General features: G+C 43.1%; 1 protein-coding gene across 1 annotated transcript in view; it reads left to right on the forward strand.

Moving 5' to 3' along the window:
- The window catches only part of LOC126281966 (myrosinase 1-like), a 286428-nt gene that overhangs the window by 167268 nt on the left and 96477 nt on the right, over window positions 1–22683 (forward strand). Inside the window, exon 6 of the mRNA XM_049981342.1 lies at window positions 11854–11948. Coding sequence (XP_049837299.1) covers window positions 11854–11948 — 95 coding nt within the window. The remainder of the gene's footprint in view (window positions 1–11853; window positions 11949–22683) is intronic.

Genomic DNA, 22683 nt, shown 5'->3' on the forward strand with positions numbered 1-22683 from the left:
TATTTGGGATAGCCATGAACTCCGGTTTGTGTTTCGTCCAAGGATGGTTTTGGGCATTTTTCGTACATTTTCCATCACTCATATATGACGAATTGAGGTTTAATGGGCCGCATGGTCCGTGAATCATGTCTCCCACTATTATATCGTACAGTTCCGCATTTTCTTGTGGACTGAGTTATTCACCTTGGATGATTTTGTCGATATCCGTGGGATGCATTCTGTCATGTAGCAACATGAGATTGCGTGAGAGAGGCAGTCCTCGTTTCTGCCATTCGGTTGTGTACATCCAGCATCTAATGGTTGAAAAGATGTTGTATTTTGTGACGGCTTCAATAAATCTCATTTGTTTTCGTCGAAAATCTCGGGCTATTATGTCGTGTCGATGCATGGGAGCTCGTCAGTATCTTAGTTGTTCTTTAATTTCTGGCCACGACGAGCTGCATGTGAATGTTATGAAGAGATCACGTCGCCCTTATTTTCTTATGTAGGTCATGGCATCTTGAGTATATTAGTGAATATGTCTCGGATTTCCTACGTACAATGGGGATAGTATTGCGATTGTTCCAATGTCGTCAATGTTTCCGTTATTTATGACTGCGGCTCGAAGGTGGATGTACCTTCCGTGCGTAGTTCCTTCTGATTCAGCCTTATGTAAAGCATCCGTTCCTCTTTTACTTTTGCATACGTATGTCCCAGGCACTGTTGATATAAACGGCGAATGTTGAGAATGAGATTCTATATTTCATTGTCTCTGAGCTTTGTGCGGTAAGCATAGAACTCCTTGGAAGTGACTCTTTTGTTTGTTTCTACACCTGTTTCAGATTGAATTTATTTCACGTAAAAGTGATAACGTTCTCTCCGTGCAGAAATATTAATAAATATTGGAGGGCATCAAATGAACGGTGTGTCTGCAGTGCGTTGCAGGCCTTCTCTTTTTCATTGTACAATTATGTCACGGCCTGAAGAATGAAATTTTCACTCTGCAGCGGAGTCTGCGCTGATTTGAAACTTCCTGGCAGATTGGCACTGTGTGCCGGACCGCGACTCGAACTCGGTACTTTTGCCTTTCGCGGGGAAGTGCTCTACCAGCTGAGCTACCCAAGCACGACTCACGACCCCTCCTCACAGCCCGAGTTCGAGTCTCGGTCCGGCAGACAGTTTTAATCTTCCAGGAAGTTTCATGTCACGCCTCGTGTTTTCATTGTCCACAATTACAATGGCCACTTCGTCTATCTGAGGTGCATTAAATCGACGTTCGTGTTCTCCAAGTCGGCTTTTGTCGGCTCGAATTATAGATTTATAGTCATCAGAAATCATTTGATCTAGTGCTGTTTTGAATATGTGAATCAGGTGATTGTGTACGTGTAAGATTCTGTCTACATCCCGGAATACTTCTTGCCTTAGACCACTGATATCTGTGCATCGTTGATCAATTTCTATTTCTTCATTTCCGATGAAATAGGCTTGCAGAAATTTATGGTCTTCGTTGGTAGTGGTAGTAATGATCCCGTGTTGTGATAGATTTGTCCTTCGATGGAAAATACATAATCGATTTCATCTCTGTTAGTGTTGATCGAAGTGACACCGATAGAGGACATTTTGAAGTAGGCGTTGTACGCTTTTATATTTTGAAGAAATTTTGATTCTGGAGTTTCTCCGCTCATGTATTGTAAAAATTCCTGCTGAGGTGTTTCCAGTGGTGGTAATCGAAATTTTCCATGCGTGCAACAGAATCCTTGTCTCTCTACTGAATTCTTTCGCGTTGCAAAATTGGCAGATTTTTTACATTTTTCCGATTACCACGTATCTGGTATTTTCTTCCGTCGGGTCGTAGCGGAATACTTCATTTGTCAGGTGGTACTGTTTAGTTGTCCTCCTCCTCTGTTACCTATATTGTCTAAAATATAAATCAAATCAACTTTTTAGCAACAAATTCACTAAGTATACTTGACATAATTTTCACACTTCATTTTCGGCTTACATTCAGTCACTTTATCACTTTTACTGCACACACTTCACTGTTTGTTATTACTCACTCACTGCACTACTTTTTGGGTTCCTCCCTTCGTCACTGATAAGAAACTGACGTCGAAACCACGACGGGTCTTGCTTTATGTAGCCCTACCAATCGATATCCACATCAGTGACGAACTCCAGAACATAAAAAAAAGGCTTCAAATGGTCCAAAATGTTCCACAACATTCGAGAGTGTCCTTGAAAGTTCCAAAATTACCTGGGATATACCGGGATGTTGCCGAACGTTCTGGAATCAGCCAGAATCCCGGAACAACATTCTGGAATGTTGTGAAATACTCTCGAATATCCTAGAAATGTTCTGGAATGTTCTCAAATGCTATTGAAAATTTTGGAATGTTCTAGAAATTTCTAGAGGTGTGAATCTTCCTAGTCGTTATATCTTCAAAAGCACGCCCTTCAGGCAAAAACGGGCAGCTTCTTCATGGATGAGGAATAGAGGCGACCACGTCATGCAACTCCCTTGACCGTACCGGGACTAGTTTCTGAGTTTTAGCGGCTTCCACACTGTATACTTACTTTTATAATATTTATTTATTACCCGTCTTCCCCTATAGCTCCCTACAGAATGTTAATAACGTTTGTTTTATTTAAAAGGCTTTAAGAGTTTTGACATAAATTTCGGAGGCATTACTTTTCAGCAAGCCCTTGTACGTATACCCTCTGTAAAATACAAGAAAATAAGAGAAACTGGAATGAATATCTCTAAAGGATGAATAGAGAAAGATTACCTCTTCATATAAGAAGATTAAAGCCATTTGGGAGAAGAAGTCATGGAAACCGAGGAAGCGGTTGGTACTGTAACAGTCAAAACGGAGAAAGGTTTATTGCTTGAAGTGGTGGTGATGATGAATATGATGATGATGTAGATATATTACACCTTCCCAAGTCAGCCTCTTTCTTTAAGCAACACCTGCAGTTACCTCATGGCTCCACGATCTGGCTCTCACCTAACTGTAGCATCCGTACTGAAAGCCGGCAAATGAGTAAGCCGGTTCCTAAGCCGCTCACAGGAACGCATTTTCCAACTTTTCCGAATCTTTTCACGTGGGAAGATCAAAATTACTGATCCATTACAACTGACTTCTCAAGTACACTCCGCAACACCGGCAACGTCCCAGCGGACTCAAAACTAACCTCATGCACCCCCAACGCCTTGACTTCGCGAGTTCCGAGCAAACCCACGAGGTTATTTAACAGTTAGCCCTTTCAGCTACTCAGTCTCAGCAACAGAAATCAGGCATTTCTATTGGACTTTCCCTGCTAACTGCGTTTGCTCTAAGGTGGTGCTTCCTGCTGTAAGGCGCTGCAGAGCACCAAACACCTCGCGACCTGGGAAAAGCACTCGCCTCTGAGCCAGACCAGTAGGCGTCCACAACAGCCCGTTTAGGAGGATTGGGGAAGTATTGGCCCTTCAACTGCAGGCTGAAAGCAACATTCTTTTCCCAGGTAATGGGTGTTGGCTACGGGACCCATACCCTTATTAGCCACAGGGCGAACACAAAAATGGCCATAAAATGATATTTTGCACTGTAGGAAACAGTAAAATATGTAACACACAATCTAAAAGTTTTGCTGAACGTTCATAAGTATTAGTTCGTTTCTGAACTACGAGTATATTGAATTTTCCAATATCGGCAAAGGTCACAAGTGTTAGGGCACACACTATGCCCAAACTCGTACGGGACTTGGTAGATTAATCTGCCACGAGTAATGAATATGATGGGCAAACATCTCTTAGGCGCACTCGAATGTAGTGGTGTGGACATGTAGGAATGTGGGTCTCGCGGGGAGCGTGCAAGGGATAAGTCCCTGCAGTCGCGCTGTCCTCTGTACCCACGGTGGCTCAGATGGATAGAGCGTCGGCCATGTAAGCAAGAGATCCCGGGTTCGAGTCCCGGTCGGGACACACATTTGCAACATGTCCCTAATGAAGTACATCAACGCCTGTTTGCAGCTAGGGTGTCCATTTAATTATCATTTCATTTAGGGCATGTGTAACCCGCGAACTGAACAGACGAAAAAAATCAACGGAATTGGATTTCTCATACTTCATTGCGAAGAAAAAACTAACTTACAACAGCAAAAAAAAAAAAATAATGAACTTTGCTTCTTGAATGAGTAATTGTCAACAGTGTTATATCACCAACCCTGCGTCATGCAGCTGGTATCCGAAAGCTGTCTCCTGAAATAATCTTGTCCCGTGAGAACGCGAGGCCACATTCCGCCACCCACATACTCCGAAGTCATAATGTCTGATAACTTCGTAACTCTGATTTAACCTTTAATTTACACTATTAAAAAAATTTTCTTATTGCTAAGTCAGTTACCATGGATGATGACGTCAGTACACTGACAATATGGCTTAATACATACCATCCTTATGTATAAGAGCTATCACTTCCCTATTGTCACCTATGGAGGAGAAACATGGACAATGACAGAAAGAGACTAGAGCAGACTCCAAGCAGGGGAAATGAAATTTCTCAGAGCAGTTAAGGGAAAAACAAGAGTGGACAGAGTGAGGAATGTAGATATTAGAAAGAACCGTAAACAAGGAAGTATGAGAGAATAAATCGAAAAGAAAAGAGATTAAGATGGTATGGGCACGTTAAGAGGATGCGTGGGCAGAGTCTTTCCAAAATTATGCACCCAGACCCGGATACATACATACGTATCATCCGGGTGTATGCACTGATGAAGGTCTATTAATGTCGGATCCATTTAACTTTTAGTTATTCGGATGGCAGAGCAACAGATACTGGGCTCGCAACAGGACTACTGTTGTGTTCAATGAATAATAGATAATGAAATAACTGATCAAGGAATATAAAAGGAATTGCAATCGTTGAAAAGACGAATGACTGGACCTGGTGGGATACCAATACAGTTCTGCACAGAGTATGAGAAAAAATTTGCGTCTTTCTAGCAGCAGTGTACCGTAAGTCTCCGTAGGAGTGAAACTTACATAATGATTGGAAAACAGCGCAGTTCATTCTTGTTTTCAAGAAGAGTCGTCGAATACACGCTCTAAACTAAAGACCCACATCTATGACGTTGGTCTGTCGTAGAACATTGGAACATGTTTGATGCTTTGGTATTACATTTCTGGAGAACGAAAATCTCATCTGTAGAAACCAGCGTGGGTTCCGGAAACAACCATCGTGCAAAATACAGTTCGCTCTGATCATCCACAAGATCCAGAGAATAGTAGATACAGATAGGCAGGTGTATACGGTGACTTTTGACTTCCGTGAGGTGTTTGGTACAGTTCCTCTCTGCCGCCTAATCAACAAAATGCAAGCGCACGGAATATCAGACCAACTGTCTGAGTGGGCAGAAGAGTTTCTAGCAAAAATAAGTCATTCCGAGTGGAGAGAAGTCTTCAGACGTTACAGTAACTAGGGCTGTGCGCCAGGGGAGTGTTATAGGATCATTAATTTTCACAAGACTTCCACATGACCAAGTGGATGTTGTAGGAAATTCCACGAGGCTTTTCGCGGATAATGCTGCTGTATGCACAGAAGTCGCCACGCTAGAAAACTGTAGCGAAATGCGGGAAGAGCTTCAGAGGATCGACGATTGGTGCAGGGAATGGCAATAGACATCAATATATACTAACATAACGCGCTGCGAATACATACGCAGATAAACCCTTTCTTTTTTATTACACAGTTGCAGAACAATCACTGGAAACAGTTACTTCCGTAAAATATCTAGGAGTTTGCGTATACAGGGTGATCCATTGATAGTGACCGGGCCAAATATCTCACGAAATAAGCATCAAACGAAGAAACTAAAAAGAACGAAACTCGTCTAGCTTGAAGGGGGAAACCAGATGGCGCTATGGTTGGCCTTGTAGATGGCTCTGCCATAGGTCAAACAGATATTAAAAAAAAACCATTTTTATTACATATTCGTGTAGTACGTACAGAAATATGAATGTTTCAGTTGGACCAGTTTTTTCGCTTTGTGATCGATGGCGCTGTAATAGTCACAAACGTATACGTACATAGTATCACGTAGCATTCCGCCAGTGCGGATGGCATTTGCATCGTGATACATTACCCGTGCTAAAATGGACCGTTAACCAATTGCGGAAAAGGTCGATATCGTGTTGATGTATGGCTACTGTGATCAAAATGCCCAATGGACGTGTGCTATGTAAGCTGCTCGGTATCCTGGACGACATCGTCCAAGTGTCCGGATCGTTCGCCGGGTAGTTACATTATTTAAGGAAACAAAGTCTTCAACCACATGTGAAACGTCAACCACGACCTGCAACAAATGATGATGCCCAAGTAGGTGTTTTAGCTGCTGTCGCATATCAGTAGCAGTCAAATTGCGCGAGAATCGGGAATCTCAAAAACGTCGGTGTTGAGAATGCTACATCAACATCGATTGTATCCGTACCATATTTCTATGCACCAGAAATTGCATGGCGACGACTTTGAACGTCGTGTTCGGTTGTGCCACTGGGCACAAGAGACGGGACGATGACAGATTTTTTGCACACGTTATATTCAGTGACGAAGCGTCATTCATTCACGAACAGCGGTAACGTAAACCGGCACAACATGCACTATTGGGCAACGGAAAATCCACGATGGCTGCGACAAGTGGAACATCAGCGACCTTGGCGGGTTAATGTATGGTGCGGCATTATGGGAGGAAGGATAATTGGCCCCCATTTTATCGATGGCAATCTAAATGGTGCAATGTATACTGCTTTCCTACGTTATGTTCTACCGATGTTACTACAAGATGTTTCACTGCATGAGAGACTGGCGTTGTACTTCCAAAATGATGGATGTCGGGCACATAGCTCGCATGTGGTTGAAGCGGTATTGAATAGCATATTTCATGACAGGTGGATTGTTCGTCGAAGCACCATACCATGGCCCGCACGTTCACCGGATCTGACGTCCCCGGATTTCTTTCTGCGGGGAAAGTTGAAGAATATTTGCTATTGTGATCCACCGGCAACGCCTGACAACATGGGTCAGCACATTTTCAATGCATGTCCGAACATTCCGGAAGGCGAACTACTCGCTGATGAGAGAAATGTCGTTACACGTATTGCCAAATGCATTGAGGTTGACGGACATCATTTTGAGCATTTATTGCATTAATGTAGTATTTACAGATAATCACGCTGTAACAGCATGCGTTCTCAGAAATGATAAATTCACGAAGGTTCACGTATCGCATTGGAAGAGCCGAAATCAAATGTTCAGATTTTAATTTAAAAGACTTACCTTTTACCAACTGTTCGCCGCGCGGGATTAGCCGAGCGGCCTGGGCGCAGCAATTATGGACTGTGCGGCTGATCCCGGCGGAGGTTCGAGTCCTCCCTCGGGCATGTGTGTGTGTGTGTGTGTGTCTTTAGGATAATTTAGGTTTATTAGTGTGTAAGCTGAGGGACTGATGACCTTAGCAGTTAAGTCCTATAAGATTTCACACATATTTGACCATTTTTGAACCAACTGTTCGTCTAAAATTGTGAGCCATATGTTTGTGACCATTCCAGCGCCATCTATCACAAAGCGAAAAAAGTTGTCCAAATAAAACATTCATATTTCTTTACGTACTACACCAATATGTAATAAAATGTTGGGGTTCCTATTTAAAAAAAAACAACAACAAAAAACGCTATTGATGTCCGTTTGAACTATGGGAGCGCCATCTAGCGGGCCAACCGTAGCGCCATCTCGTTTCCCCCTTCAAGCTAGACAAGTTTCATTATTTGTAGTTTTTTCGTTTGACGCTTATTTCTTGAGATATTTGGCCCGGTCACGATCAATGGACCACCCTGTACAGCCATTTGAAATAAAAACGACCACAGAAAATTAACCGCAAGTAAGGCAGAAGCCAGAGTGAGGTTCGCTGGAAGAATCCCCTGGAAATGTAGTCCATCAACGAAGGAACTAGCATACCCAAACATTCGTTCGACTAATACTTAAATATTACTCATTGGTATTGGTTCCGTACTAGCAACTACTGAGAGGAAACAGAGAAGCTCCAAAGAAGAAAAACGCTTCGTTACAGGTTCATTTAGTAAGCACGAAACCGTCATCGAGATGATCAACCAACTCCGGTGGTAGACACTGCAAGAGAGGTGTTCTGCATCACGGTATGGTCTACTGTTGAAGTTCCGAGAGCGTAAGTTCCTAGAAGGTCCAACCAATATATTACGGATGGTTACATGCAGGAGAAGGGGGAAACTGCAGTGGTACACAAAGTTCTCTGCTCCACACACCGTAAGGTAGCTCGCGGAGTACAGATGTAGATGTCGAACACTTGAAAATACTCTACGCACCAGAGCCTTTTATGACGAAGAATAATGTTTTGTGCAACTGCAACTATAATTTATTTTAATTATTACCAACAGTTATCTTTTGCATCGTAGACTAACGACATACTGGAAAAAACTAACATAGAAAGAGACATACAAAAATACGATATAGAAGCATCAGTCCCACTTACACATCTAGTATCTGTTACTGTTTGATATCTGAAGGAGTGACGTCTGTGAAGTTTAAGCATTCCAAAATATTTACACTAAGGGCATTCTTTGGCCACGTGTTCAACAGTTCGTTCATGAGCTTCACAGCAATAGGGTTTTTAGGTTTCCATTCGATCGTTAGGGCACTAATGGCCTGTCTGTATACACCATCTGATAAAAACTATCCGGGCACCACCACGCGCGAGTGTAAAAGGAGGCAGGATCATTCTGTTTGAAGTACAAAAGCAGAAACAGCAGAACGGTTTGGTCAGGAGATCTCGACTGGATGTCACATGGATAATAAATCCATCGGAATATTTCAACCTTCTACAGTTGCCCAAGTCAACTATTGATGATGTACTTGCGAAGAGGAAACGCAAAGGAAAACCATAGCTAAACCAAGACCCAACAGACCTCACATAGCTATGGACAGGGACCGTCAAGCACTGAATATGGTGGCTGTAACAGTCATATGAAATCATGGGAAGGGCTCACTCGTGATTTACAAAACGCTACCATTAGTTCAGCTAGAATTGTGCTTAGAGATTTTAAAAAAAATGCGTTGAAATGGTCAAGCAGTTCCTTACGAGGTCCTGTGGAACATACCACACAAGAGGCGTTACATGCAGGGATCGTGACCGAATCATCTTTAATCGACATGGCAGGAATAACTGCGTTACCTAGGATGAGGAGCACTATTTACATACACACAGGAATTAATGTATGCACTTGGCACGGTAGTGAGCACCGTCCCTCTCCCCCTCCCCCCTCCCCCCCTCCCGCCCCCAAATGAGAGAACAGTCACTAATAGCGAATGAAATGAAGCAAATAAAACAGAAATTACGAATACGACGTCAGTTGAGATCAAACGTTACGATGACGTCCATAGAGATTACACGAGGCCTGATTAACTACGTCTTATCTAGCCTCAGTAGGAGTCAGACACCGGAACGAGATACTAGTTTGCACCACGCCATAGTCGGGACCCGATTCCTGCCTTTCCATGCGTTTTTATTAGTTGAGCTTTCAGACGAGAGGCAATTGTCAACTGGAACACCCACTCTCTTCTGGTGTGTCCAAGGAAACACCGTGGCAATATTTCCATCGGTCAATAGAGGTGTGCGACCAGAGATCGCCCTACGAACCAGCGGAGTCTACCCCTACGAATTCCTCATCCCTAGTGAAATTTTCACCTTGGGACCAGCTCAACGAGAAAACAATAGAGCGGGTCTTGAACGTTTGAAATGTGCAACGACCATGCATGGCGTCAAATTGTTGCTGTGCCATCGCGTGGGAGCACACCTCAGACGCGTAACGGCAAAGACAGCTTACAATCGACCCTAAATGTGTGGGCGGAGAGTTGCTATTGTCCAGAAAATTTCATGCCCAGCCGACAAAGGCGAGATAACTGACACGCACAGCCCATAGGCGCCAAATGGCGTAACTTTTATTACATTGTGAAATCAGAATTGCTCCTACGTCGTGGTATTAAGAGGTTCATCAAAAACACAGAAAAGGCCTAGATGAGGGTACTATCTACATGTTAGATCGTAATTACTTCTGCTCTGATTGATAACTGCTTGTTCTCACATTAAAATGATTGGCGGAAATTAAACTTAAACGGAAACAGAGGTTGATTTTCATGAAACGAGTTAGCCAGAAATAGGCGGACACGTTTCATTACGGGGTAGAAAACGATCGTCACTGTCTTATGTCCATCTTATTAATTTCTCTGCTTTTCGACCTGCTGGTGGACTGAAAGCCCGTATTATCTGGCTTGGGATAGAGATGAGGACTGCAGCCCCACACTTTACATAAAAATGTAAAGAATAAGATGACTCACTCTCTTTCGTGAGGCTTACTATCTTCACAAACAGGTAGCAAAAGGCAAAGTAAACAAACAGTCAAGAAAAGTAGAAAAATACGAGTATATGAGGGCATCCGACGGATTCCTCTCAAATGAAAGCAGCGATGGTGGGAAGATCCGAAGGAAGATGCCGCTGCTTAGGACCCCTGAAACGGTAAACGGCAGAATGCCTGAAACACTAGGAGAGCTAGGGATTGAAAACAGGTTGCGGAAGCTCAGTAGTGTAGTAACCTGAGGGGAGGAAGGAAAGAAAAAAGGAAGGAAGATTAGATCTGACGTCCCGTCGACATCCTGGTCATTAGAGACGGAGCACAAGGTCGGATTGTGCCAAGGATGGGGAAGGAAATCGGCCGTGCCCTTTGAAAGTAGCCAGCTCGGCATTTGCCTGGAGGGATTTAGGGAGATCACAGAAAAAACTAAATCTGAATGCCCGGACGCGGGTTTGAACCATCGTCCTGCCGACTGCAAGTCTAGTGTGCTAACCACTCCTCCCTCGCTCAGTAACCTGAGGGAGATTGAGACATCGCCACTACATCTAAAATACTGATAAACGTAGCATAAACAGTAACTAGGAGTAAAACCCATAGGCAAACAACTCTCAAAATATTAGATAAGCGATAGTAGAAAAGCACAGAAGAAATATGCAATCAACATAACGTGTCGGTGAAGGAGGAAGAGCACAAATAAAATTGTTTCTTCAGTAGGATAAGTGACGGTTTTCTTTTAGGTACAGCGGGTCATTAAGGATGATTATTTGGAAAATAGTAAAATAGTGACTAGTAACATTATTCGAACTTCTGTAAAGTGAACTAAAGCGGGAGGCTCCGAGACCTGCTATCAGAAAAGAGCTGAAGCACCAAACAACGCGTCCATTCAGACAGCGGTCTTTATAATAACGAAAGCGCATTATTTGGCCTGCTGAATAATTTCCCACCTACCCATATTTGGTCTCATGTAACTTTCAACTGTTTTCTAACAACGTCGTTATGACAACCAACTGCTGTTTATGATACATAAAACATTGTTCTCGTATGGCTCATTCCAGGCTGCTTGAAATCCTCATTTGCGATCACTATGTCTTATCTCAAACCATTAACTTTAGAAAACATAACATCTGTGTAATTTAAGACCTATAGGCTTGGGACACATCTTGTATAACTGTCCGGAGCCTGTCTTAATCTACCCGAAGTGTGTGGTAAGTGTTTGTACTTTTGGTAATGTGGCGGCAAGCGCATGGACCAATCACGAAATGAACAGTTTCCTTTGTAAACTCATTTGCATTCAGTTTCATGTTATTCACTGTGTGTGTGTATGTGTGTGTGTGTGTGTGTGTGTGTGTGTGTGTGTGTATGTGTGTGTGTGTGCGTGCGTGTGCGTGTGCGTGTGTGTGTGTGGAGTCTTTGAAAACAAACAATCAGTGTTTCCTTACTTTTGTCCTTCTTTTTAGGGCAACTCAGTATTACGCTCAACTCAAACTTCTACCAGCCGGCCACCAATTCATCAGAAGACATCGAGGCTGCTGAAAGGGCCCTGCAGTTTAACGTAAGTTGAAAGTCATTCATTTGTATGCATGCTGGTCTCGACACTGAAATCGCAACAGCAGAAATAACAGTAAATAACGAAATTTTAAATTTTATTTGTTCTTCGGTTTCCGTCACAGTTCGTTCCAAACATTTTATTAGTGGTAAATAGTGTCAGACTAGACTGTCCAGTCTCAAGCGATAGCCCTGATTGTAATTAAGGTTAACACTCTTGGTTTGATAATGAAAAATGTAGTCCGGAACTAGCCAACACAAATAAATTTTTTTAAGGCAACTGTGACAGAAACTGAAGAAAAAATAAAATTTAGTAAACCAAGTTGCTGGTTTTTGCTCCTACATTATGTCGGGACATTATAAACAAAATTTTACTTGATGTGCTTAGCAGAAAAAAATACGGTGCTAGGATTTTAGATGATGAAGCACTCCGTCTTCAGGCCACAAGTGGCCTACCGGGACCATCCGACCGCCGTGTCACCCTCACTGGAGGATGCAGATAGGAGGGGCGTGGGGTCAGCACACCGCTCTCCCGGTCATTATGATGGTATTCTTGACCGAAGCCGCTACTATTCGGTCGAGTAGCTCCTCAATTGGCATCACGAGGCTGAGTGCACCCCGAAAAATGGCAACAGCGCATGGCGGCCTGGATGGTCACCCTTCCAAGTGCCGACCACGCCCGACAGCGCTTAACTTTTGTGATCTCACGGGAACCGGTGTATCCACTGCTGCAAGGCCGTCGCAGGATTTTGGATGATATGGAAGTAAACAGGTGCGATTGTAGTACATACAGATTATACTTCTGGAAACAGCAATAGCTCTTACCAAACTGAGCGTCGGTTCTAACTGAACATGGATGACAGATTCAAAATCCCTAGTACAGGCTTCTAGGGCTTGTACAGGGGACTTAATAGATAATGTTTTGATTAGGAAACAATGTCCCGAACGTATCGTTTGGACATAAAGCGTATGAAGATGGGATCAAATCTCCACACTACGCACACAAGCTGAGAAGAGGGCGCCTTGGAGTCTCTTCGTGGGAGTGCGACAACGACTGCGAGAGATTGGTACGTTCGAAACTAGGAGGGATGGCTGTGGTGCTCCATGGATGCGCTGCTGACTTTGAGGAGGAGGTCCTTAGTCACACAGAAGAGAACCCGATGACAAGTAATCTAAACATTGGCCGTGCCATGTGCTCCTACAGCACACTGCTCAGAGCTCGTTGTCGGGAGATCTGAAAGTCGTTAGACCCTCAAACTGATTTTGCACTTAGACGGTACATTTCCAGACTTGGGAACCTTACCAAAAATTTCGCCCACTACGTCTCCTCCACAACCTCCTTTTTTTTTGAGTCATCAGTCTTCTGACTGGTTTGATGAGACCATCCACGAACTGCTCTCCTGTGAAAACCTCTTCATCTCAGAGTAGAACTTGCAACCTACGTCCTCAATTATTTCCTGGATGTATTCCAAACTGTGCCTTCATTTACAATTTTTGCCCTCTACAGTATCCTCTAGTACCATGGAACTGATTTCCTGTCGTCTAAATAGATTTCCTATCATCTTAACCCTTCTCTTGGTCAGTGTTTTCCACACATTTCTTTCCTCTATCATTCTGCGCAGAACCTCCTCATTCCTTACCTTATCAGTCCACCTAATTTTCATCATTCGAGTGTAGCACCACATCTCAAGTGCTTAGATTCTCTTCTGTTCTGGTTTTCCCACAGTCCATGTTTCGCTACCATACAATGCTGTGCTCCAAACATACAAACTAAGAAGTTTCCTCGTCAAACTAAGGGACATGTTTGGCACTAGCAGACTTCTCTTGGCCAGGAATGCCCTTTTTTCCAGTGCTAGTCTGCTTTTGATGTCCTCCTTGCTGCCTAGGTAGTGGAATCCCTTAACTCCATCTACTTCATGGCCATCTATCCCAATGTTAAGTTTCACGCTGTTCTCATTTTACCACTTCTCATTAATTTCGTCTTTCTTCGATTTGCTCTCAATTCATATCCTGTACTGGTTAGACTGTTCATTCAATTCAGTAGATCATGCTACTCTTCTTCACTTCCAGTAGCAATGTCATCAGCAAATCGTATCATTGATATCCTTTTACCTTGAATTTTAATTCGACTCCTGAGCCTTTCTTTTATGTCGTAATTGCTTTTTCGGTATACAGATTAAACAGTAGGGACAAAAGACTATATCCCCGTCTGTCTTAGAACATGTTTAATCCGAGCACTTCGTTCCTGGTCGTCCTCTCTTATTATTCCATCTCGTCTCTTGTACATATTGTATTTTATCGATCAGCTGAAGTATTTGTTCTGTTACCCATGGTTTCTTCTCAGTTACAAGAAGCTACTGTTTATAGATGTGCCTTTCTGTCGTACATTTCCAGAGTGACGGACAGAATCGGCCGACTACTGCGCAAAGACGTCGTAAAGACGATTTTCAAACCGACTAAGAAGATTAAAGTGTGTATCAGGCCGCAAACGAGAAAAGGGACCCACTTGCAATGTCGGGAATATACCGCATACAATGCACAAGCGAAAAAGTTTATGTCGGAATGACTGTACGATCAGTCAACACCAGCATCAAAGAACATAAGCGACGTAGCAGGTTGGGGCAGGTGGAGAAATCGACCGTGGCAAAGGACGCACTGTGTGAGACCTAGCACGTCGTAAAATTCGCCGATACGGACATTCTGCCTGTAGAGAAGCACTATCACACCAGCTTGTTCAGAGAGGCTATAGAAATACAAAAACACGGGAATAGCTTCAACGAGAAAGAAGAAAGCCTTAAGGTAAACTGATCCTGGCTTCCGGTAATGCAGCGAAGTACCGTCGCACGTCTTCTTCTTCTTCTTCTGTTGTGCTCAATCCAAGGATTGGTTTGCAACTGCTACAATGGCAGCTTGTCTCCATTCTGTGCGTCTTTCAGCTTTTCTCTTCATTTCTTTATAGGTGTTACATCCCACATCTTTCACGATTTGATCCATGGACCTCAGTCGTGGTCTTCCTCTGGGTCTTTTTTCCTCGACATATCCCTCTATGATTGTGTTCAGGAGTCCTTTATGTCTTAATAGATGACCTGTAAATTGCACTCTTCTTTTAACAATGAAAGCTTCTCTTCTCACTTGCTCTTTCCAGAACCACTTCATTTGTGACCTTTTCGATACATTTTATTTTGAGCATGCGTCTATAGCACCACATTTCAAAAGAATTTAGCTTCTGGGGTCTTCCTCTGTCCCGAGAGTCCATGTTTCACACCCATAGCATGCCACATTCCACACATATGATTTCAAAAATCTTTTCGTGATATCAAGGCTGATGCTCTTAGATGTTAAGATGTTTTTCTTCTTGTTAAAAGCAACCTTTGCTTGAGCAATTCTACTTCTCACTTCTGCCTTGCTCCTTCCATCCCTGGTAATATTACTGCCCAGATAAGTAAATTTATCAACTTGTTCAAGCAGTTCATTGCATACATGAACTTGGACTTTCACTTGATCTTTTTTGTTGCATGCCATTACTTTTGTTTTTCCTTTATTAATTCTCATATTATATTCTTCCCCCGTAACTTTATCCATTATATTGAGTAGGACAACAAGATCTTCTTCACTTTCAGCCAGGACAGCTATATCATCGACATATCTTATATCTATTCCATGGCCATGAATTACTACACCTGTCTGTGAATTTTCCCTTACTTTTTTCAGCGCCTCTTCAATGTATAGGTTAAAGATAACAGGGGATAGTGCGCAACCTTGTCGAACACCTTTCCGTATCTGCACCTCTTCTTGTTTTGTCCGTCCACGGATAACTGCTGGCTCGTTTTTGTACAGGTTCCATATTACTTTTCTATCTTTATGGTCTATTTCTACTTTTTTGAGTACCTCAAACATCTTATCCCATTTAACATTATCAAAGGCTTTCTCTACATCTACGAAACCTATGTATGTTGTCAGGTTCTTATCTAGTCGTTTCTCTATTATTAGTTTTAGAGCAAATATTGCTTCTCTGGTTCCTCTATCTTTCCAGAATCCAAACTGGTCTTCGGAGAGTGTAGCTTCGACTTTTTGTTCTATGCGTTTTAGGATAATTGAGGTTACTATTTTAGAGGCGTGAGTAACTAGGCTTATAGCATTTGCCTTCTTTTGAATGGGGATCATAATGTTTTTCTCAGTCTGTAGGAATTTTACCCTGCTCGTACAAGTTGAAAACAAGATTATGCAACTCCTGATTCAGTTCAGCTCCTCCAGATTTTAGAAGTTCGGCTGGGATATTGTCTATGCCAGGCGACTTGTTGTTTTTCAATTTTTTCAGAGCTAGTTCAAACTCTTCCTTTAATGTAGGTTCACCTATTTTGTGTGCATCTACTTCTGTTTCTTCTTCCATGATGTTTTCAGACATGTCTGTTCCGCTGTACAGTTTTCCTATATATTGTTTCCATATTCTTGCAACTTCATCATCGCCATCCAACATATTGCCATTTTCATCCATCACAGCCCTACACTTGTTTCTTTTGTCTCCAAAGCAATGTCTCACACGTTTATAGGCCTTGTCGATATTTCCCTTTCTCATGTTGTCCTCAACTGAAATACAGAGATCATCAAGGTATTTTTCTCTTGCTTGTTTTGCCTCTCTGTTGATTCTGTTTTTCAGACTCTTGTATTTCTTTTGGTCGTCCTTGTTCACAGAATATTTTAATTTCCTTCTTTCTTTCATCATATTTAGTAGGTCATTAGCGATCCATTCCTTCCTTTTCTCTGTCCTTTCTTTTCCTATTACTTGTTCTGCTGATTCGAAAATACCAGTTTTTATTTTTTTCCCAACTGCTTTGGATGTCATTGCAGCCCCGTGTATTTGTTTTCTTGTCTGTTTCTAGTTGATAGCGCTTCAGTGTATTTTCGTTTTTCAGGTTTGTCAAATCCCATTTACATATATTTCATTTTTTAATGTTCTTGAATTTTAGTTCAGTCGTCATCATAACGAGTATGTGGTCACTTCCCACATCACAGCCTGGATATGATCTGCCGTCCTTAACTTGGTTTTTAAATCTTTCCTTCACTAATATGAAGTCAATTTGATATCTGTTAATGTCACCAGGCATTTTCCAAGTATATCTTCTTGGTAAAGAAGGTAATGTAATGCAAAGCTTATTTCTTTGGCAGAATTCTACAATTTTATCCCCTCTTTCATTTCTTAATCCTAATACAAAAAATTTCCTGCCACATCCTCTTCTTTACCTTCCCCAACAACGGCATTCATATCTCCCATGATGACAAGGTTTTCAGCTCCTTTAATTCTGCCAATTACTTCTTCAAGCTGGTCATACAGCATGTCGATTTCATCATCCTCGTGCCTCATAGTTGGCATGTATACTTGGAATTGTCTTGTGCTGTTCCAGTGTGTATGGTTCTGTAATCCCCTGACCAAAAGTCGCCAGCATTTGGCCATCTCATTTTTGAGACTCCCAGTACATCAATACCCATTCATTTCCATTTTCAAGTTTTCCAGTTTAACACATATAAGAAGTGAGTTGACGTTCCATGTTGTTATCCTTCTTACATTAATACTTTTGGATTTCGGTATCTCTTTAGTTGTCCCCGCTCGGAGATCCGAATAGGGGACTATTTTAGCTCCAGAGAATTTAACCAAAGAGCTTTCCATCATAAGCTGTTGATACTTGGGATACCTGCCCGGGTGTTTAATGGAGTGGTTTCCCGTTGCCTTCTCCATGCTATGCCGTTGGCCACCTTGTGGCTCCTCCGCCTTTAGGAGCAGTTTCCCACCCCAAGGGCAAGAGAGTGCCCTTCCTTCTAGCCGCTCATCCGCCCTCCTAGAAAGCCGTTGGCACTTGATAGAAGGTAATCTCCTTATCCCGTGAGATATCCGGCTCAGTAGAAGTATAGGTTGGAAATGAAAGACCCCTAGCCCTCGAAACCTAATAGCATCAGAGTCGGAAAAGAACAAGAGTTTGCCGAGGGTGGCCAAATAGGAAAGATAAAAATGAGGAGCCTGGAGTAAGTAAGTGGAAGCAATGCCAGGACTCAGCTCGGGACCCCGTGGTCGCCAGCCACGTACTCACTAGGTGTGAGTCCCTGGGGACCGCAGGTAGCAAGAGGAAAACCGCACCGGAAATGACCGCAGAGAATCCTCGGACGTTGGCGCGCCAGGTACATGTAGTCTGCGGCCGCACTCTCCCGCCAGAAGAAATCTTCACAGAAGAAGTAGTACTTAAAGATGACCTAATCAGACTCCTCACAACGGTCTTTGTGGATTTATTACAAGACCACTGTGAGGACGTCAAGAAATCAATTGACAGAGCATCCAGACGACTCCTCCAAAAGGGCATGTTCACTACCCAAGTGAGAAATGTACTCCGTGTCACCGTGAGAGACAGACGGGACCCAGAAATACAAACACATTCGCGCTCACAACACGATAACATACCACGTCCCCGCTCCCCCTCCCTCACCACACCGCCAGACCCGCCACACCACATACATAAACACACACACGGAAGTAGGAATGTACTGCCCCACCCTACCCCCTCACCACCATGGACGAAGCCAGAGTGATGGATTACTTGAACCGCCTTTTCGCAAACGCGAAAGGAATTTAAACCAAGCGCCCCATAATGATGCTTATGCTCCACGAAGAAAAAGTGCACGTCGCGGCTTTTGCAGAAACATGGCTCAAAACGGAGCCAAAAGCGATCCCCCCAAATAAAACACATATAGGAAAGACAAGCAGGACGGCAGAGGAGGAGTGACCATTTACGTCATCTACAAATTGCTGCGAAAGAAATCATCACCCTTTCAGCTGCCTTTGACAACACAGAAGCCATCGCGATCGAAATAAAAGACAGCAACAGACGAACCCTCAAAATAGCATGCATGTATAACCCCTCCCCCCTCCCCCTCAGGGACGGCGCTGCAGGACAAATTCATGCGATATATCACCTCATTTGACCACTCTATCCTAGTAGGAAATTTTAATGCGAGACACCATAGGCTTGACGACAGAGTAGACAACGGAAACGGACGCAGACTATTTGACCTCCTGACCACAGGACAGATCTTCCGACTCTCATTATATGAACGGACCTTCAAAGGACATGAAGGAATGTCAGCCTCAGACCACATCCTACACAGCCCTGACTTAGACAATAAGTTCACCCACTCCGAATCGGAGACTCCGTCACAAGCGACCACCTACCCATCCTCTTTTCCACATCCGCCAACCTCCCCCCTCCACTCACCCCCACATAAGTATAATATGCCAATACAACAGAGCAGGCTGGGAAATATACCAGGACACACTCAACCACGCACTATCAATTCCAATAATCATTACTGACGAAGACGACCTCCATCAGATCACCACCAAACTCGAAACAGCCATCACCAAACCAGTACAGGAAGCAGTCTCCACCAGAGTAATAGGAAACTGGAAACTCACCATCCCAGAAGCAGCAGTAGACTTAATACGACAGAACAAGCGACTACAGCGGCAGATGAGACGAGCTGACAACCGAAACCTAAAGAGACAATGGAACAGACTACACGCTAGAATCAAAAGACTAATATCTCAACATAGACAAAGACAATGGGACTTCACATGCAGCAAATTGCACAACAGGAATGGGGAAAGTTCTGGAACAGATTCAAAACACTCACAGGCCAACTCCAGTCATACACTAGCACTTACATAGTAAATAATGAACGTACAACAGACCTCCTTGAGCAAGCAACGACCTTCAAAGAAACATTACAAGTAGTATAATGATTTCCAAATGACAACAGATTCGACGACACATTCAGACAACATGTAGACTCGCATCTAGGAACCCTGTTAAGCTCCTCAACAACTGAAACCGAAGAACAGCAGGCCCTCACCAAAGACATCACAGACGCAGAAATAGCAGATGCGATCTTCTCAGGACACAACTCCGGCGCAGGATAGAACGACCCCAGATGCATTCACCTATAGGACGCCTCTTTCCACACCATAATCCTCATCCTATCCCTCATTTTTAATTAGTGCCTACACAATGAGTCAATAGAAACAAACTGATCCCCAAACCTGACAAACCTACGACAGACACAAAATCATACAGACCCATAACTCTACTGGTCGCGATTGGAAAGACCTGCGAACGAATAATAACTGACCGCATAAGAACTTACGTTGAGACGAGAAACCTACTTTCCCTCACACAAGCAGGATTCAGACACAACCACTCGACTAATGAGCCGTCCGCTGTGGCCTTGCGGTTCTAGGCGCTTCAGTCTGGAACCGCGCGACCGCCACAGTCGCAGGTTCGAATCCTGCCTCTGGCATGGTTGCGTGTGATGTCCTTAGGATAGTTAGGTTTAAGTAGTTCTAAGTTCTAGGGGACTGATGACCTCAGATGTTAAGTCCCATAGTGCTCAGATCCATTTGAACCATTTTTTTCGACTAAGGGCCCTTTCCTCAAACTGACGGAGAGTATTACCAAAGGGTTCAACCAGGGAGACTGCACACTCGTAGTGTTCCTGGACATAGAACGGGCTTTCGACAAACTATGGCATCCTGCTGTTCAAAATAATCAGAATGGGCATCCCAACCAAGTACTAAGGCTAATCAAAACCTATATCTCCAACTGTATCTGCAGGGTGCATATCGCCAATCAGGTGTCGGAAGCCTTTACCCCACAAGCTGGTGTCCTTCAAGGTGTCACCTTGTGCCCATGTCCCCACTTATGTATACACTCTACACTGGCGACATACCTACCGTAACAACTCCCCACGAAGAAATTGGACTATATGCAGACGACACGGCCTACCGGTGTACAGAATTAAGCACAACGACACTGAAACAGAAAACGACTACTTACCTTCACCGATTGGAAACTTGGATGGCAAAATGGAGGTTACGACCTAACCCAACCAACACACATAGAGTCCTCTTCAGACAAAGACACCTAACAAAGAAGAAACAACAGAACGAACACGACATACGACTAACACTATGGAATAGCCTCCTACAATTAAACGACACAGCCAGATACCTAGGAGTATACTTAGACAAACATCTCAGCTGGAAGACCCACCTGACGCACCTCCTTAACAAAACCCGACTGAGACAAGACCTAATACAACAGGGACAGGGACGCTTCCATGGTTGCAACACTCGAACCGCACTACACACATACAAAACGTTCATTCGCCCAGTTGTAGAGCACGCAGTAGCCCCCCTGGGAGACATACACGCATCAACTGCGAAAAGACTGTTTAGCACAGAACGCAGAAACCTACGCAGTATCGCAAGGCTATGATATATAACACCCAGCAACGAAGTCTATGAGGCAGCCAGAATGGAGCCACTACAGACCAGACTAGCCAGACTGAAAACCAGATACGGAAACCATACCCTAAACAAAAGACCAGGCATGGAAGACATTATCACACTTAACAAAAGAATACACAGGAAACCTAAATTCAAATACACAACACCCTTCCACACAATCGCACACAACACAGCAAAGACGTACCCGAATCTCGCTCCCATACTGTCACCACTCACAACAAATACCATCATCCTCACGCATCTAGACGAAAGAACTCACGAATAAAACACAAACTCTGCCATACACACGAGAACATGCTCCGTTAAAACATTCACCAAGACATACCAAATAAAATCCCGACTCCTTTCCACATCCTCCTCCCTCGCTCTGAAAAAAAAATGGAAGAAAACTGTTTGTAAACACGAAATATAATGTACAACTAAATGTAAGAAATGGGAAAGAAAAATACAACTATATACGGATACCTTCCTACCAGCCACTTGTAGTGAGTATAGTATCTTCTTAATACTATTAGTGTTCCTACTATTGCTCTTTTTAATTCAGTTTTCTATGTAATGTTTCTACCCAATCTCCTTTGTAAAAATTAAAAATGTAAAATATATGTAATGTAATATTAAGAAATTACCGGTATTGTAAACTAGCTATAAATATGAACTATAAATGTTAAGGAACTAATTTCAATGTAAAATTAGTTAAAACAACAAATTGTATTGTAAAATTAGATAAATATATCATTGATAAATGTTAAAGAACCAAGAAAACTTGCACTGTATAGCAAGAAAAATGTAATAAATGCTTAAAAATAAAACTAACCTATGGCTGGAAGGGGCTAATAGCAAGCCCTCAAACAGCCCGCTCTACCCCCTCAGGGCGGAGAGTGAAAAGTTCAAATAAATAAATAAATAGAGAGAGAGAGAGAGAGAGAGAGAGAGAGAGAGAGAGAGAGAGAGAGAGAGAGAGAGCGAGAGCGAGCGAGCGAGCCAGCGAGCTCGGCTCCAGTTCACCATCAGCAATGGAGGATGAAGTTTTGACAATGCCAGCCACTCATGGTGGCGAAACGTGAGTAAAATCATCAGACGAACGTCGGCCGAAGAATCCGAGACAGAAGCCAATAGGTAGTTTGTCACTATCCTAATTTATCCTATGCCATAAGACCTGCATATCACAATGAACAAATGTCGATTACAGTGTCTCCCGAGAAAGAGACAGTGAGTCTGGGCGAAAACGGTGAGGAACACACAGGAGACAGCGAAAGAAATCTGTGTGCTAAACGAGCAAAAAAATGATTCAAATGGCTCTGAGCACTATGGGATTTAACATCTATGGTCATCAGTCCCCTAGAACTTAGAACTACTTAAACCTAACTAACCTAAGGACATCACACAACACTCA

The sequence above is a fragment of the Schistocerca gregaria genome, chromosome 7, assembly GCF_023897955.1.
Source record: "Schistocerca gregaria isolate iqSchGreg1 chromosome 7, iqSchGreg1.2, whole genome shotgun sequence".
Lineage (NCBI taxonomy): Eukaryota > Metazoa > Arthropoda > Insecta > Orthoptera > Acrididae > Schistocerca > Schistocerca gregaria.